The following is a 19,678-nucleotide window of genomic DNA, read 5'->3' on the forward strand; positions in this document are numbered from 1 at the left end:
AATCCTCCCACGTTAATCTACTAACTCTCCTGACGGCTTTGTCGGGAAAAAATGGTGGATTCAGTGAATGGAGTTATTATGTGCAAACAGCTGGAAACTATATTTGTGCGCATGTCAAAAGATCTGATTGAAGCTTGTGACATAAACGCTCACATCAACCCGATCACGTGTTTAGCGCTAATGTAAACACTACATTCAGACTCATCAATCAAAATGAATTCAAGTGTCATCAACACTCAATGTCCCTCAGCAACATGTGCTTTTGTGGTGCTCACTTTTTTTTTTGGTTGGTTTTCTGCAGCAAGTCTGAGCTCTTATCTGAGCACTTCTCATATTCTTTATCCTGGCGGAAGCACTTTTTTCAATCTATAAGAATATAAACAACCTATGTTAGCCTATAGCTTAAAGTTAAATATATTAATAAGTTGAGTTATGAACTTATGAAGGCTAAATACAAATAAAATATTAACAATAATTTATTTGTACCATTTTTATTTCTAAAATAGGATATAGTTTTATAGGAGGAGGTTTCAGAGACTTGGCAAATACATTTTTCAGAAGTTTGTAGGTAGACATTAATTGTGGGCGTTCTTGGCAGTTTTTCCTGAGGCTTTTATATTGTTCATATCGATATCAGAATTATATCGTATCGACCGAAATTAAGAAATATATTGTGATATAAGTTTTGGACATATCGTCCAGCCCTAATGGCTTGATTACAATGCAAGTCGCTCTGGATAAAAACGTTTGCCAAACGCATTCAAACACAGACTGTATTTTTGCTTGTGAAGATGAACTTGAGAACTCCATCAGTTATTACTGGCATACAAAAGCCACGGCAGCGATTGCTGATTTAAATTGAAACCACTAGAGAAACCTCACATGAAGCTCAGATGTGTTCAGAACCATCAGCCACAGGACGAGCTCATGGACACATGAAACAGAGACGATTCAATATAATGAACATTTAATATACAGAAAATGTATTGAGAACCAGTTGCTGTAAATTCTCTTCTCTTCCGTCACTTCAGAGCCTCACGTCCTGGGATCTTCCACTCGGCGGAAAACTGCTAAAAAGTTTTTGCCTCCGTTTCTCTGAACCTTCTTTCCCTCTTCCGTGCACGTGCCCAGGTGACCGATGATGATGTCATCAGCCTGCGACGCAATCAGTCCAAACATCAAGTCACAGAAAGAGCTCAAACCATAATTTATGTTTTGGAAACACTTTTCACATTGCCGAACCCCGGGTTAAGGTCTTCTAAACCCCGGGTTAAGGTCTTCTAAACCCCGGGTTAAGGTCTTCTAAACCCCGGGTTAAGGTCTTCTAAACCCCGGGTTAAGGTCTTCTAAACCCCGGGTTAAGGTCTTCTAAACCCCGGGTTAAGGTCTTCTAAACCCCGGGTTAAGGTCTTCTAAACCCCGGGTTAAGGTCTTCTAAACCCCCCTGGGTTAAGGTCTTCTAAACCCTGGGTAGAGGATTGCTTTTACACCAGGTCCTGAAGCCCCACAGCAGGGTTAGAGCCGCTTTAACCCGCATCACAGAGCCAAACGTGTGCAGTGTCAAATGATGTGGTGTTAGAATGTTACGACTACATGCTTAGCAACCGACAGCCAATCGTGTGCCTCATATTCACGTTCTGCTTTCAAGACATTACATGATTTGGACAGTAATGGGAACACAGCGTTGTAAACACTAAACCGCAGGCTATTTTTTAACATTTGAGGAGAACTGATAAACGGTGACAGAAAACGCAACTGGAGTGACGAGAGTGTTTTATTCTCAGCTTTAATAGTCTGAAAACTCCATTAAGTATAAATGTGATAGTACAGTCAGTGATATATAATACATGGATGTGCAACACTAGAGGCTTTGTGTAAACAGGTCGCGTGCTGCGTTTGTCCAATCAGTGACACTGACACCGCAAATATGCAAATCAGGACGATAACCAGGAGTTTAGGGATGTACAGTGAGAAACATCAGTATACCAATACCCAGGATTAATTGATAAGCAATGTAAAATGTGAAGCAGGATAACCTAGGATTGCATTAACCCGGGGTTAGCATGAGCAGGGTTAACTAGTTCAGGTGTTTTTATCAAAACACTGTGTTAATAATACACGAGAAAGCATTATAATCAGCCATAATCTTTAATGCAATTACTATGTTCAGTATTTCAGGGTTAGTAACCTATTGAAACAGAAAAACATACCAGTTGTTCGTCCGACACTCTGGCGAAGAGAGGATGATCCCTGAAGTGTGTGACGATCCAGTCGTGTACCTCTTCCACATCAGTGTTAGTGTACACTAGACCCTACACAACACACAATACACATCAGTGTTAGTGTACACTAGACCCTACACAACACACAATACACATCAGTGTTAGTGTACACTAGACCCTACACAACACACAATACGCATCAGTGTTAGTGTACACTAGACCCTACACAACACAGATCAGTGTTAGTGTACACTAGACCCTACACAACACACAATACACATCAGTGTTAGTGTACACTAGACCCTACACAACACACAATACACATCAGTGTTAGTGTACACTAGACCCTACACAACACACAATACGCATCAGTGTTAGTGTACACTAGACCCTACACAACACAGATCAGTGTTAGTGTACACTAGACCCTACACAACACACAATACACATCAGTGTTAGTGTACACTAGACCCTACACAACACACAATACACATCAGTGTTAGTGTACACTAGACCCTACACAACACACAATACACATCAGTGTTAGTGTACACTAGACCCTACACAACACACAATACACATCAGTGTTAGTGTACACTAGACCCTACACAACACAGATCAGTGTTAGTGTACACTAGACCCTACACAACACACAATACACATCAGTGTTAGTGTACACTAGACCCTACACAACACACATCAGTGTTAGTGTACACTAGACCCTACACAACACACAATACACATCAGTGTTAGTGTACACTAGACCCTACACAACACACAATACACATCAGTGTTAGTGTACACTAGACCCTACACAACACAGATCAGTGTTAGTGTACACTAGACCCTACACAACACACAATACACATCAGTGTTAGTGTACACTAGACCCTACACAACACACAATACACATCAGTGTTAGTGTACACTAGACCCTACACAACACACAATACACATCAGTGTTAGTGTACACTAGACCATACACAACACACAATACACATCAGTGTTAGTGTACACTAGACCATACACAACACACAATACACATCAGTGTTAGTGTACACTAGACCCTACACAACACACAATACACATCAGTGTTAGTGTACACTAGACCCTACACAACACACAATACACATCAGTGTTAGTGTACACTAGACCCTTCACAACACACAATACACATCAGTGTTAGTGTACACTAGACCCTACACAACACACAATACACATCAGTGTTAGTGTACACTAGACCCTACACAACACACAATACACATCAGTGTTAGTGTACACTAGACCCTACACAACACACAATACACATCAGTGTTAGTGTACACTAGACCCTACACAACACACAATACACATCAGTGTTAGTGTACACTAGACCCTACACAACACACAATACGCATCAGTGTTAGTGTACACTAGACCCTACACAACACACAATACACATCAGTGTTAGTGTACACTAGACCCTACACAACACACAATACGCATCAGTGTTAGTGTACACTAGACCCTACACAACACGCATCAGTGTTAGTGTACACTAGACCCTACACAACACACAATACACATCAGTGTTAGTGTACACTAGACCCTACACAACACAGATCAGTGTTAGTGTACACTAGACCCTACACAACACACAATACACATCAGTGTTAGTGTACACTAGACCCTACACAACACACAATACACATCAGTGTTAGTGTACACTAGACCCTACACAACACACAATACACATCAGTGTTAGTGTACACTAGACCCTACACAACACACAATACACATCAGTGTTAGTGTACACTAGACCCTAAACAACACACAATACACATCAGTGTTAGTGTACACTAGACCCTACACAACACACAATACACATCAGTGTTAGTGTACACTAGACCCTACACAACACACAATACACATCAGTGTTAGTGTACACTAGACCCTACACAAAACACAATACACATCAGTGTTAGTGTACACTAGACCCTACACAACACAACACACAATACACATCAGTGTTAGTGTACACTAGACCCTACACAACACAACACACAATACACACCAGTGTTAGTGTACACTAGACCCTACACAACACACAATACACATCAGTGTTAGTGTACACTAAACCCTACACAACACACAACACAAAATACACATCAGTGTTAGTGTACACTAGACCCTACACAACACACAATACACATCAGTGTTAGTGTACACTAAACCCTACACAACACACAACACAAAATACACATCAGTGTTAGTGTACACTAGACCCTACACAACACACAATACACATCAGTGTTAGTGTACACTAGACCCTACACAACACACAATACACATCAGTGTTAGTGTACACTAGACCCTACACAACACACAACACAAAATACACATCAGTGTTAGTGTACACTAGACCCTACACAACACACATCAGTGTTAGTGTACACTAAACCCTACACAACACACAATACACATCAGTGTTACATCATCTTTTAAGTCTTTTTAAGACCTTTTTAAATAGCACCTTATATGACATTTATTAAGACCAAACCTGCAATGGAAATACACACGTACATATATATATATATATAAATCATTACATATCACAAAATATCATTGCTGTCACAAATTATATTTATTATTACAATATACAGTGAGCTTTTCATATCAGCAGCGCAGACAATATCCGCTGTTTACACCTGGCCACGTCATGCGTTTCTCAGATCGGACAGCTCTCTGATTTATCAAAACCATTCCATGTACACCTTTTGCTAAACGCATTTAAATTCGATCTTCAATTCCCGCGCTATATGCAGATGTAATGGAGTTCACGGCACCGAAAGCAACAAATGAGCTGCATTTTATTGATCATCAGCTAAAATGTCAAAATCAAAGACCGCAATAAGAGAGAGCGGCAACAGCCCTGGAAGATCATTTTGTTTCTTTACTTTTAATGAAGATGATTGTGTGTTAAGCATCTGTGACTTACTCTCACTGTGATTTGTGATAGTGCACGTTGGCTTGATGAATCATTTTTTTTTATTTCACCTTTATTTAACCAGGTTAGTCGGTTGAGAACAAGTTCTCATTTGCAACCGCGACCTGGCCAAGATAAGGCGGAAAGTGCAAGGCAACAAAGTTACACACAACATACAAACGTTCAAATACACAATCATACATATAGAAGACATTTTAAATTAATTAGAAGTTAAAAGTAGATTGTTTAAATATGTAAAGTGGCAGTGCGAGAGGAATAGCAGTAGAATAATAGTATAATCCAAAGACTAAATAGTAATGTGCAAATAGTTTCAGTTGAATTCCATTGAATGTGCAAAATACGTTGAGGCTTTGTTGAATGTGCTAGAACATTAACGAGCAGAGAGCGTCAACATGTACAATGATCTGTCAGTAAGTTGGAGAGTAGTGTTTTAAAAGTAGTGACAGGAACAAAGGATTCGAGTTTGAGAGACTTTTGTAAAAAATGTTCCAATCATTTGCAGCTGAAAATTTGAAAGAAAAACGGCCAAATGAGGTGCGAGTTTTTGTAGCAACTAAAGAGATATATCTACTCGAACGCAAGTTGAGTGTAGGTACAGATATGGTTATTAAAGTGCTTAGATAAGATGGTGTTTTACCTAGTAAGGACTTGTAGATTAACTGGAGCCAATGATTTAGGCGTCTGGTGTGTAACGAAGGCCATCCAACTATTGAGTAAAGAGTGCAGTGGTGGGTGTTGTATGGGGCTTTAGTAACAAAGCGAATGGCACTGTGATCGACAACATCCAATTTCTTGAGTAGAGAATTAGACGCAGTTCTATAGACAACATCACTGAAGTCAAGTATTGGGATGACGGTAATTTTTACAAGAGCCTGTTTTGCAGAGAGAGTAAATGAGGCTCTATTTCGAAATAAAAAGCCGATCCTGGACTTGATCTTAGACTGTAGATGGTTTATGTGGATCTGAAAAGAGAGCGAGGGGTCTAGCCAGACCCCTAAGTATTTGTATTTCTCCACATTTTCCAGCTTAGACCCATCCAGGGTGGTGATGTTTATTGGGCAAGAAGGTGCAGAATGTGACCGGTTGAAAATCATGCATTTTGTTTTACCAGAGTTTAAAGACAATTGGAGGCCTCGAAAGGAAAATTGAAGGTCATCAAAACTCTTTTGGAGTTTTTCTAAAACGCTTTCTAATGTAGGGCCTGATGTGTACAAAATGGTGTCGTCTGCGTAGAGATGGGTAAGAGAGTTGCCTACAGCACGAGCGACATCATTAATGTAAACAGAAAATAACATCGGTCCAAGAATCGAGCCCTGGGGTACCCCCATAGAGACAGCCAGAGGCTCTGACAGCAGGCCCTCGGACTTAACACACTGAAATCTGTCAGAGAAATAATTAGAAAACCAGGAAAGGCACTCGTTTGAAAGACCCAGGCCCTTGAGTCTGCCAATACGAATACTGTGATTGACAGAATCGAAAGCTTTGGCCAAGTCAGTAAAGACAGCAGCACAATATTGTTTTTGGTCAATAGCTGTTATAACATAATTTAGGACCTTAAGTGTTGCTGAGGAGCACCCATGACCAGCTCTGAAGCCAGATTGCATATCAGAGAGGCAATGGTAGAACTCAAGATGACCTATTACCTGTTTATTGACTTGGCTTTCAAAGACTTTTGAGAGGCAGGGCAAGACAGAGATGGGTCTATAACAGTTTGGGTCTGTAGTATCCCCCCCTTTGAATAGGGGGATAACTGCAGCAGCTTTCCAGTCTTTAGGTATCTCTGATGAAACAAAGGAGAGATTAAAAAGGCTGGTGATGGGAGAGGCAATAATTGCAGCTGACATTTTCAGAAAGAAGGGGTCCAGATTGTCAAGTCCAGCTGATTTGTATGGGTCTAGATTTTGTAGTTCTCTCAAGACATCTTCAGATTGAATTTCTGCAAATGAGAATTGCGGAGGGCTAGAGCCAGATGCTAAGGTAGATACTGTGTTGTTGTCCTGGGTGCAAGTAGCCGGATGGAAAACATGGCCTGCCGTAGCAAAGTGCTTGTTGAATCCCTCTATTATATTGGACTTATTGGTAGTGACAATGTCTCCTAACTTTAAAGCCATGGGCAGTTGGGCGGAGGTGCTCTTGTTCTCCTTTGATTTGACTGTGTCCCAGAACTTTTTAGAATTGGTACTGCAAGAAGCAAATTTATGTTTATAAAAACTAGCCTTAGCTTCCCTTACTGCCTGTGTAAACAGGTTTCTGGTTTCTTTAAAAAGCTGCAAATCATGAGGGTTATTTGAGGCTAATGCAGTCCGCCACAGAATCCCTGCTCATCTGCTCATCATCTCCTCATCTGCTCATCTCCTCATCATCTCCTCATCTCCTCATCATCTGCTCATCTCCTCATCATCTGCTCATCTCCTCATCATCTCCTCATCATCTCCTCATCTGCTCATCTGCTCATCATCTGCTCATCTCCTCATCATCTCCTCATCTGCTCATCATCTGCTCATCATCTGCTCATCATCTGCTCATCATCTGCTCATCTCCTCATCATCTGCTCATCACCATCTCATCATCATCTCCTCATCTGCTCCTCATCATCTCCTCATCTGCTCATCATCTGCTCATCTCCTCATCTGCTCATCATCTCCTCATCTCCTCATCATCTGCTCATCTCCTCATCATCTCCTCATCTGCTCATCTCCTCATCATCTGCTAATCTCCTCATCATCTCCTCATCTCCTCATCATCTGCTCATCTCCTCATCTGCTCATCATCTCCTCATCATCTGCTCATCTCCTCATCATCTGCTCATCATCTGCTCATCATCTCCTCATCATCTGCTTATCTGCTCATCATCTGCTCATCATCTCCTCATCTCCTCATCATCTGCTCATCTCCTCATCATCTGCTCATCATCTCCTCATCTGCTCATCATCTCCTCATCATCTGCTCATCATCTCCTCATCTGCTAATCTGCTAATCATCTCCTCATCATCTCATCTGCTCATCATCTCCTCATCATCTGCTCATCATCTGCTCATCATCTGCTCATCATCTCCTCATCATCTGCTCATCATCTGCTCATCTGCTCATCATCTCCTCATCATCTGCTCATCTCATCTCCTCATCATCTGCTCATCTGCTCATCATCTCCTCATCATCTGCTCATTATCTGCTCATCATCTGCTCATCATCTGCTCATCATCTGCTCATCATCTGCTCATCATCTGCTCATCATCTGCTCATCATCTGCTCCTCATCATCTGCTCATCATCTCATCTGCTCATCATCTCCTCATCATCTGCTCATCTGCTCCTCATCATCTGCTCATCTGCTCCTCATCATCTGCTCATCATCTCATCATCATCTGCTCATCATCTCCTCATCATCTCCTCATCTGCTCCTCATCTGCTCCTCATCTGCTCATCATCTGCTCATCATCTGCTCATCTGCTCATCATCTCATCATCATCTGCTCATCATCTCCTCATCATCTGCTCATCTGCTCATCATCTCCTCATCATCTGCTCATCTCCTCATCTGCTCATCATCTGCTCATCTCCTCATCTGCTCATCATCTGCTCATCTCATCTGCTCATCATCTGCTCATCTGCTAATCATCTGCTCATCATCTCCTCATCATCTGCTCATCATCTCCTCATCATCTGCTCCTCATCATCTCATCTGCTCATCTGCTAATCATCTGCTCATCATCTCCTCATCATCTGCTCATCATCTCCTCATCATCTGCTCATCATCTCCTCATCTGCTCATCATCTCCTCATCCTCTGCTCATCCTCTCATCTGCTCATCTCCTCATCATCTGCTCATCATCTGCTCATCTGCTCCTCATCATCTGCTCATCATCTGCTCCTCATCATCTCATCTCCTCATTATCTGCTCATCATCTCCTCATCATCTGCTAATCATCTGCTCATCTGCTAATCATCTCCTCATCATCTCATCTGCTCATCATCTGCTCCTCATCATCTGCTCCTCATCATCTGCTCATCATCTCCTCATCTGCTCATCTGCTCCTCATCATCTGCTCATCATCTCCTCATCATCTGCTCATCTCCTCATCATCTGCTCATCTCCTCATCATCTGCTCCTCATCTCCTCTTCATCTGCTCATCATCTCCTCATCTGCTCATCATCTGCTCATCTGCTCATCTCCTCATCTGCTCATCATCTCCTCATCTGCTCATCATCTGCTCATCATCTCCTCATCATCTCCTCATCTGCTCATCATCTCCTCATCTGCTCATCATCTCCTCATCTGCTCATCATCTCCTCATCATCTCCTCATCTGCTCATCATCTCCTCATCTCATCTGCTCATCATCTCCTCATCTCATCTGCTCATCATCTCCTCATCTGTTCATCTCCTCATCATCTCATCATCTGCTACTCATCATCTCATCTGCTCATCTGCTCCTCATCATCTGCTCATCATCTCCTCATCTGCTCATCATCTCCTCATCTGCTCATCTCCTCATCATCTGCTCATCATCTCCTCATCTGCTCATCATCTGCTCATCATCTCCTCATCTGCTCATCATCTGCTCATCATCTCCTCATCTGCTCATCATCTCCTCATCTGCTCATCATCTCCTCATCTGCTCATCATCTCCTCATCTGCTCATCATCTCCTCATCTGTTCATCTCCTCATCATCTCATCATCTGCTCCTCATCATCTCCTCATCTCATCTGCTCATCTCCTCATCTGCTCATCATCTCCTCATCTGTTCATCTGCTCATCATCTGCTCATCTGCTCCTCATCATCTCCTCATCTTCTCATCATCTGCTCATCTCCTCATCATCTCCTCATCATCTCCTCATCTGCTCTTCTGCTCATCATCTGCTCATTATCTGCTCATCATCATCTCATCATCTGCTCATCATCTGCTCATCATCTGCTCATCATCTGCTCATCATCTGCTCATCATCTGCTCATCATCTGCTCATCATCTGCTCATCATCTGCTCATCATCTCATCATCATCTCATCATCATCTCATCATTTGCTCATCATCATCTGCTCATCATCTCATCATTTGCTCATCATCATCTCATCATCATCTCATCATCTGCTCATCATCATCTGCTCATCATCTCATCTTCTGCTCATCATCATCTCATCTTCTGCTCATCATCTGCTCATCATCATCTCATCATCTGCTCATCATCATCTCATCATCTGCTCATCATTTGCTCATCATCTGGTCATCACCATCTCATCATTTGCTCATCATCTGCTCATCATCTGCTCATCATCATCTCATCATCTGCTCATCATCTCATCATCATCTGGTCATCATCTGCTCATCATCTCATCATCATCTCATCATCATCTGCTCATCATCATCTGCTCATCATCTCATCATCATCTGCTCATCATCTCCTCATCATCATCTGCTCATCATCTCCTCATCATCATCTGCTCATCATCTCCTCATCATCTGCTCATCATCTCCTCATCATCTGCTCATCCTCTCATCATCTGCTCATCCTCTCATCATCTGCTCATCCTCTCATCATCTGCTCATCCTCTCATCATCTGCTCATCATCTCCTCATCCTCTCATCTGCTCATCCTCTCATCATCTGCTCATCCTCTCATCATCTGCTCATCCTCTCATCATCTGCTCATCCTCTCATCATCTGCTCATCCTCTCATCATCTGCTCATCCTCTCATCATCTGCTCATCCTCTCCTCATCTGCTCATCCTCTCATCATCTGCTCATCCTCTCATCATCTGCTCATCCTCTGCTCATCATCATCTCATCATCTGCTCATCATCTGCTCATCATCATCTCATTATCAGCTCATCATCAGCTCATCATCATCTCCTCATCTGCTCATCATCTCATCATCTGCTCATCATCATCTCATCATCTCATCATCATCTCATCATCCTCTCATCATCTGCTCATCATCATCTGCTCATCATCATCTCATCATCTGGGGCCTGTACCATGAAGCCGGTTTAGGTGGCTAGCCAGCTATGTTTCAGCTTAGTTTCCGCCAACCCTGGGTTTTAGGTACTATGAAAGCAGCTCGGCTTTAATCGGTGTTCGTTGCCATGGTATCTTACGCTGCACGGCTAACCTGCTCCGGGGCAGGTTAAGTTCTGGATTCGAGATCTCAGACTGAAGTTTGACCAATCAGCTGTGAGCACAGAAACATATAGGTGACGTAACTAATTCCCAGTGTCTGTTGCAATGGCTTTATATTTTCTTCCAAATCCTGTGGACATCTCAGCACAAATTGTTAGACGAGCACATCGTAGAGACATAATTTTTAGCCGGACAAAATCCCCTTGCCTTTCCTGATAGTTACTTGTATGAAAGATACAGATTTTCTGCAGAAGGAATATCTTATCTTTGCAAACTTCTTGAGCCGCACATGAAGAATTTAACACGTCGAATTCATTACTGTACCGCAAATGGTATTGTGTTGCGTTTTTTTGCAAGTGGTATACTTGCACGATCGGTGATGCACAGAACTTAGCGGTTTGTCGAACTATTCGCAAGGGGGTCCTCGCTCTGCAGGAGTAATAGTTTCATTAATAATGTTCCCCGGACATATATCGACCATGTCCATAAAAGAGGGCTTTTATAAAATTGCGGGTAAGATATATTGATAGGGTGACATCACATGAACTATTTTTTTTCTTTCAAAAATTTCACAAATGTACTACAGTACATGTTAAGAATTCTTTAAAATATGTTTTATTATTATTCGGTTAATCTTATGAATTCCCTAGAGTCATAGGAGAAGAGAGCAAGATAAAGTTGCATTAATAAATATTCATGCTAAAGTGTTACTTGGTTAAATAAGTTCACATACTGAGATCAGTTTAATCCAATTGTTTGATCTCCAATTTTTTTTTTTTTTTTTAAATGTGGAGCCTCCTCAGCTCACAGTCAGGCTCCTTTAGTGTGCAGTCTAGCTCTATAGGCTCCTTGCAGTCTAGCTGAGATGTGTAAGGGCCAGTCCCTGTTTTATGCCACACATTCAAATGTTTGCCTTAATAAAAAGCCCAGTGCATTCACCTCAGCAACTGTCTCAGAACACAGACAGAGTGTCTTCATCATTTCCTCCACCCTAATAAATAAAAGTAGGCCAATATAAAGCATAACTGTTATAAAGCAGGTTATGTTTCTGTGTTCTGTCTGCTGCATACTGACCTCTGTGTGGGAGACTGTGTGTGTGTGCTGGCTTCAACAGGGACACTGCATTTCCCTCTACTGCAGAACATACAGTCAGCCATATCTAAAACTTAAAATAGTAATGTATCGCACACGTACCCAGTGTTACTTGCTTAGAGGAGCCAGCACAAGGGTCAGATTGTACAGCACCTGTAACCCAACTCAGTGTATTCTGGAAAGAGTGGCCCTCCACTGGTTTTCTGAATTTCACTCTTTTTTCTAGAACTAGAAGTGTTTGTGATCAAATGTTTACAAAAAAATAATAAAAGGTTATGTGTAAATACTTACTACTTTGAATTATATTTTTATATTTTGTCTTTATCTGCTGCCAAGAACGTTTGGAGTTGCATCTACAAATAAGTGAATATTAATCTTTATTAGTATATACATGCGCAGTGTTTATATATTATAAAAATATAGGCTATATTTCACACACACATACATTCATAGCCTATAGCCTACATAATTTTACATGAATATAGAACGTATTTGTTTAGCTTACACATTAACGCAATCAGCAATCTTTCTCCAACAGTCTTCTCTTGCTTTGGCAGCAGAGACCGTATTGTTTCGAGCTTGTAATACATATTTAAATTAATCGTAATTCTGAATGATTATCTCTTGCTCCTCCGCGGAAAAAATGTATCGCTCTCGCTCTATCCATATCGAACGCGATTGGTTGTTCGATGCCAACGTCACTTTGGCATGTGCACGCGCTCGTGGATTAAGCATAACTTAAGATCAAAGCCTGAGTTGACAGAGAAAGTTGATGAGCTGCGTCATGGTACCAATAAAGCCTGATTGCATCGGTTTGGTTTTGTCAACTCAAAACTAATCCTTTAACTCCGAGTTTGTTCAGCTACCTTCATGGTACAGGCCCCAGGTCATCATCTGGTCATCATCTGCTCATCATCTCATCATCTGCTCATCATCTCATCATCTGCTCATCATCATCATCTCATCATCTGCTCATCATCATCTGCTCATCATCATCATCTCATCATCTGCTCATCATCATCTGCTCATCATCTGGTCATCATCTCATCATCTGCTCATCATCATCATCTCATCATCTGCTCATCATCTTCTCATCATCTGCTCATCATCATCTCATCATCTGCTCATCATCATCTCATCATCTGCTCATCATCATCTGCTCATCATCTCATCATCATCTGCTCATCATCATCTCATCATCTGCTCATCATCATCTCATCATCTGCTCATCATCTTCTCATCATCTGCTCATTATCTGCTCATCATCATCTCATCATCTGCTCATCATCATCTCATCATCTGCTCATCATCATCTGCTCATCATCTCATCATCATCTCATCAACATCTCATCATCTGCTCATCATCATCTCATCATCTGCTCATCATCTCATCATCTGCTCATCATCATCTCATCATCTGCTCATCATCATCTCATCATCTGCTCATCATCTGCTCATCATCATCTCATCATCTGCTCATCATCATCTCATCATCTGCTCATCATCTGCTCATCATCATCTCATCATCTGCTCATCATCATCTCATCATCTCATCATCTGCTCATCATCTGCTCATCATCTCATCATCTCCTCATCATCATCTCATCATCTCATCATCTGCTCATCATCTGCTCATCATCTCATCATCTCCTCATCATCATCTCATCATCTCATCATCTGCTCATCATCATCTCATCATCTGCTCATCATCTCATCATCTGCTCATCATCATCTCATCATCTGCTCATTATCTGCTCATCATCTGCTCATCATCATCTCATCATCTGCTCATCATCATCTCATCATCTGCTCATCATCATCTCATCATCTGCTCATCATCATCTCATCATCTGCTCATCATCATCTCATCATCTGCTCATCATCATCTCATCATCTGCTCATCATCTCATCATCCTCTCATCATCTGCCCATCATCATCTCATCATCCTCTCATCATCTGCCCATCATCATCTCATCATCTGCTCATCATCTGCTCATCATCATCTCATCATCTCATCATCTGCTCATCATCTGCTCATCATCTCATCATCTCCTCATCATCATCTCATCATCTCATCATCTGCTCATCATCATCTCATCATCTGCTCATCATCTCATCATCTGCTCATCATCATCTCATCATCTGCTCATTATCTGCTCATCATCTGCTCATCATCATCTCATCATCTGCTCATCATCATCTCATCATCTGCTCATCATCATCTCATCATCTGCTCATCATCATCTCATCATCTCATCATCATCTCATCATCTGCTCATCATCATCTGCTCATCATCATCTGCTCATCATCTCATCATCTGCTCATCATCTGCTCATCATCCTCTCATCATCTGCTCATCATCATATCATCTGCTCATCATCATCTCATCATCCTCTCATCATCATCTGCTCATCATCATCTCATCATCCTCTCATCATCTGCTCATCATCATCTCATCATCCTCTCATCATCATCTCATCATCTGCTCATCATCATCTGCTCATCATCATCTGCTCATCATCTGCTCATCATCTGCTCATCATCTGCTCATCATCTGCTCATCATCTGCTCATCATCTGCTCATCATCTGCTCATCATCTGCTCCTCATCTGCTCCTCATCTGCTCATCATCATCTCATCATCTGCTCATCATCATCTCATCATCTGCTCATCATCATCTCATCATCTGCTCATCATCATCTCATCATCTGCTCATCATCATCTCATCATCTGCTCATCATCATCTCATCATCTGGTCATCATCTCATCATCCTCTCATCATCTGCTCATCATAGTCTCATCATCATCTCATCATCATCTCATCATCCTCTCATCATCTGCTCATCATCATCTCATCATCCTCTCATCATCATCTCATCATCTGCTCATCATCATCTGCTCATCATCATCTCATCATCTGCTCATCATCATCTCATCATCTGCTCATCATCATCTCATCATCTGCTCATCATCATCTCATCATCTGCTCATCATCATCTCATCATCTGCTCATCATCATCTGCTCATCATCATCTGCTCATCATCATCTGCTCATCATCATCTGCTCATCATCTCATCATCTGCTCATCATCTGCTCATCATCTGCTCATCATCTGCTCCTCATCTGCTCCTCATCTGCTCCTCATCTGCTCCTCATCTGCTCATCATCATCTCATCATCTGCTCATCATCATCTCATCATCTGCTCATCATCATCTCATCATCTGCTCATCATCATCTCATCATCTGCTCATCATCATCTCATCATCTGCTCATCATCTGCTCATCTCCTCATCATCTCCTCATCTGCTCATCTCCTCATCATCTGCTAATCTCCTCATCATCTCCTCATCTCCTCATCATCTGCTCATCTCCTCATCTGCTCATCATCTCCTCATCATCTGCTCATCTCCTCATCATCTGCTCATCATCTGCTCATCATCTCCTCATCATCTCCTCATCATCTGCTCATCATCTGCTCATCATCTGCTCATCATCTCCTCATCATCTCCTCATCATCTGCTTATCTGCTCATCATCTGCTCATCATCTCCTCATCTCCTCATCATCTGCTCATCTCCTCATCATCTGCTCATCATCTCCTCATCTGCTCATCATCTCCTCATCATCTGCTCATCATCTCCTCATCTGCTCATCATCTCCTCATCTGCTAATCTGCTAATCATCTCCTCATCATCTCATCTGCTCATCATCTCCTCATCATCTGCTCATCATCTGCTCATCATCTGCTCATCATCTCCTCATCATCTGCTCATCATCTGCTCATCTGCTCATCATCTCCTCATCATCTGCTCATCTCATCTCCTCATCATCTGCTCATCTGCTCATCATCTCCTCATCATCTGCTCATTATCTGCTCATCATCTGCTCATCATCTGCTCATCATCTGCTCATCATCTGCTCATCATCTGCTCATCATCTGCTCATCATCTGCTCCTCATCATCTGCTCATCATCTCATCTGCTCATCATCTCCTCATCATCTGCTCATCTGCTCCTCATCATCTGCTCATCTGCTCCTCATCATCTGCTCATCATCTCATCATCATCTGCTCATCATCTCCTCATCATCTCCTCATCTGCTCCTCATCTGCTCCTCATCTGCTCATCATCTGCTCATCATCTGCTCATCTGCTCATCATCTCATCATCATCTGCTCATCATCTCCTCATCATCTGCTCATCTGCTCATCATCTCCTCATCATCTGCTCATCTCCTCATCTGCTCATCATCTGCTCATCTCCTCATCTGCTCATCATCTGCTCATCTCATCTGCTCATCATCTGCTCATCTGCTAATCATCTGCTCATCATCTCCTCATCATCTGCTCATCATCTCCTCATCATCTGCTCCTCATCATCTCATCTGCTCATCTGCTAATCATCTGCTCATCATCTCCTCATCATCTGCTCATCATCTCCTCATCATCTGCTCATCATCTCCTCATCTGCTCATCATCTCCTCATCCTCTGCTCATCCTCTCATCTGCTCATCTCCTCATCATCTGCTCATCATCTGCTCATCTGCTCCTCATCATCTGCTCATCATCTGCTCCTCATCATCTCATCTCCTCATTATCTGCTCATCATCTCCTCATCATCTGCTAATCATCTGCTCATCTGCTAATCATCTCCTCATCATCTCATCTGCTCATCATCTGCTCCTCATCATCTGCTCCTCATCATCTGCTCATCATCTCCTCATCTGCTCATCTGCTCCTCATCATCTGCTCATCATCTCCTCATCATCTGCTCATCTCCTCATCATCTGCTCATCTCCTCATCATCTGCTCCTCATCTCCTCTTCATCTGCTCATCATCTCCTCATCTGCTCATCATCTGCTCATCTGCTCATCTCCTCATCTGCTCATCATCTCCTCATCTGCTCATCATCTGCTCATCATCTCCTCATCATCTCCTCATCTGCTCATCATCTCCTCATCTGCTCATCATCTCCTCATCTGCTCATCATCTCCTCATCATCTCCTCATCTGCTCATCATCTCCTCATCTCATCTGCTCATCATCTCCTCATCTCATCTGCTCATCATCTCCTCATCTGTTCATCTCCTCATCATCTCATCATCTGCTACTCATCATCTCATCTGCTCATCTGCTCCTCATCATCTGCTCATCATCTCCTCATCTGCTCATCATCTCCTCATCTGCTCATCTCCTCATCATCTGCTCATCATCTCCTCATCTGCTCATCATCTGCTCATCATCTCCTCATCTGCTCATCATCTGCTCATCATCTCCTCATCTGCTCATCATCTCCTCATCTGCTCATCATCTCCTCATCTGCTCATCATCTCCTCATCTGCTCATCATCTCCTCATCTGTTCATCTCCTCATCATCTCATCATCTGCTCCTCATCATCTCCTCATCTCATCTGCTCATCTCCTCATCTGCTCATCATCTCCTCATCTGTTCATCTGCTCATCATCTGCTCATCTGCTCCTCATCATCTCCTCATCTTCTCATCATCTGCTCATCTCCTCATCATCTCCTCATCATCTCCTCATCTGCTCTTCTGCTCATCATCTGCTCATTATCTGCTCATCATCATCTCATCATCTGCTCATCATCTGCTCATCATCTGCTCATCATCTGCTCATCATCTGCTCATCATCTGCTCATCATCTGCTCATCATCTCATCATCATCTCATCATCATCTCATCATTTGCTCATCATCATCTGCTCATCATCTCATCATTTGCTCATCATCATCTCATCATCATCTCATCATCTGCTCATCATCATCTGCTCATCATCTCATCTTCTGCTCATCATCATCTCATCTTCTGCTCATCATCTGCTCATCATCATCTCATCATCTGCTCATCATCATCTCATCATCTGCTCATCATTTGCTCATCATCTGGTCATCACCATCTCATCATTTGCTCATCATCTGCTCATCATCTGCTCATCATCATCTCATCATCTGCTCATCATCTCATCATCATCTGGTCATCATCTGCTCATCATCTCATCATCATCTCATCATCATCTGCTCATCATCATCTGCTCATCATCTCATCATCATCTGCTCATCATCTCCTCATCATCATCTGCTCATCATCTCCTCATCATCATCTGCTCATCATCTCCTCATCATCTGCTCATCATCTCCTCATCATCTGCTCATCCTCTCATCATCTGCTCATCCTCTCATCATCTGCTCATCCTCTCATCATCTGCTCATCCTCTCATCATCTGCTCATCATCTCCTCATCCTCTCATCTGCTCATCCTCTCATCATCTGCTCATCCTCTCATCATCTGCTCATCCTCTCATCATCTGCTCATCCTCTCATCATCTGCTCATCCTCTCATCATCTGCTCATCCTCTCATCATCTGCTCATCCTCTCCTCATCTGCTCATCCTCTCATCATCTGCTCATCCTCTCATCATCTGCTCATCCTCTCATCATCTGCTCATCCTCTCATCATCTGCTCATCCTCTGCTCATCATCATCTCATCATCTGCTCATCATCTCATCATCATCTCATTATCAGCTCATCATCAGCTCATCATCATCTCCTCATCTGCTCATCATCTCATCATCTGCTCATCATCATCTCATCATCTCATCATCATCTCATCATCCTCTCATCATCTGCTCATCATCATCTGCTCATCATCATCTCATCATCTGGGGCCTGTACCATGAAGCCGGTTTAGGTGGCTAGCCAGCTATGTTTCAGCTTAGTTTCCGCCAACCCTGGGTTTTAGGTACTATGAAAGCAGCTCGGCTTTAATCGGTGTTCGTTGCCATGGTATCTTACGCTGCACGGCTAACCTGCTCCGGGGCAGGTTAAGTTCTGGATTCGAGATCTCAGACTGAAGTTTGACCAATCAGCTGTGAGCACAGAAACATATAGGTGACGTAACTAATTCCCAGTGTCTGTTGCAATGGCTTTATATTTTCTTCCAAATCCTGTGGACATCTCAGCACAAATTGTTAGACGAGCACATCGTAGAGACATAATTTTTAGCCGGACAAAATCCCCTTGCCTTTCCTGATAGTTACTTGTATGAAAGATACAGATTTTCTGCAGAAGGAATATCTTATCTTTGCAAACTTCTTGAGCCGCACATGAAGAATTTAACACGTCGAATTCATTACTGTACCGCAAATGGTATTGTGTTGCGTTTTTTTGCAAGTGGTATACTTGCACGATCGGTGATGCACAGAACTTAGCGGTTTGTCGAACTATTCGCAAGGGGGTCCTCGCTC

At 42.4% G+C, this 19,678-nt stretch overlaps 1 protein-coding gene across 2 annotated transcripts in view; it reads right to left on the bottom strand.

Annotated features, from left to right (window-relative positions):
• Positions 1–291: 291 nt before the first annotated feature.
• Positions 292–19,678, bottom strand: part of mettl1 (methyltransferase 1, tRNA methylguanosine) — a 62,802-nt gene continuing 43,415 nt past the window's right edge. For both annotated transcript variants that reach the window (XM_079598187.1, XM_079598186.1), the window contains 2 exons: positions 2,211–2,312; positions 292–1,155 (listed from right to left, as the gene is read on the bottom strand). In XM_079598187.1, coding sequence (XP_079454313.1) covers positions 1,036–1,155; positions 2,211–2,312 — 222 coding nt within the window. In that variant the 3' untranslated portion in view covers positions 292–1,035. The remainder of the gene's footprint in view (positions 1,156–2,210; positions 2,313–19,678) is intronic.

Source organism: Phoxinus phoxinus (genome assembly GCF_949152265.1).
Source record: "Phoxinus phoxinus genome assembly, chromosome: 22".
Classification (NCBI taxonomy): domain Eukaryota; kingdom Metazoa; phylum Chordata; class Actinopteri; order Cypriniformes; family Leuciscidae; genus Phoxinus; species Phoxinus phoxinus.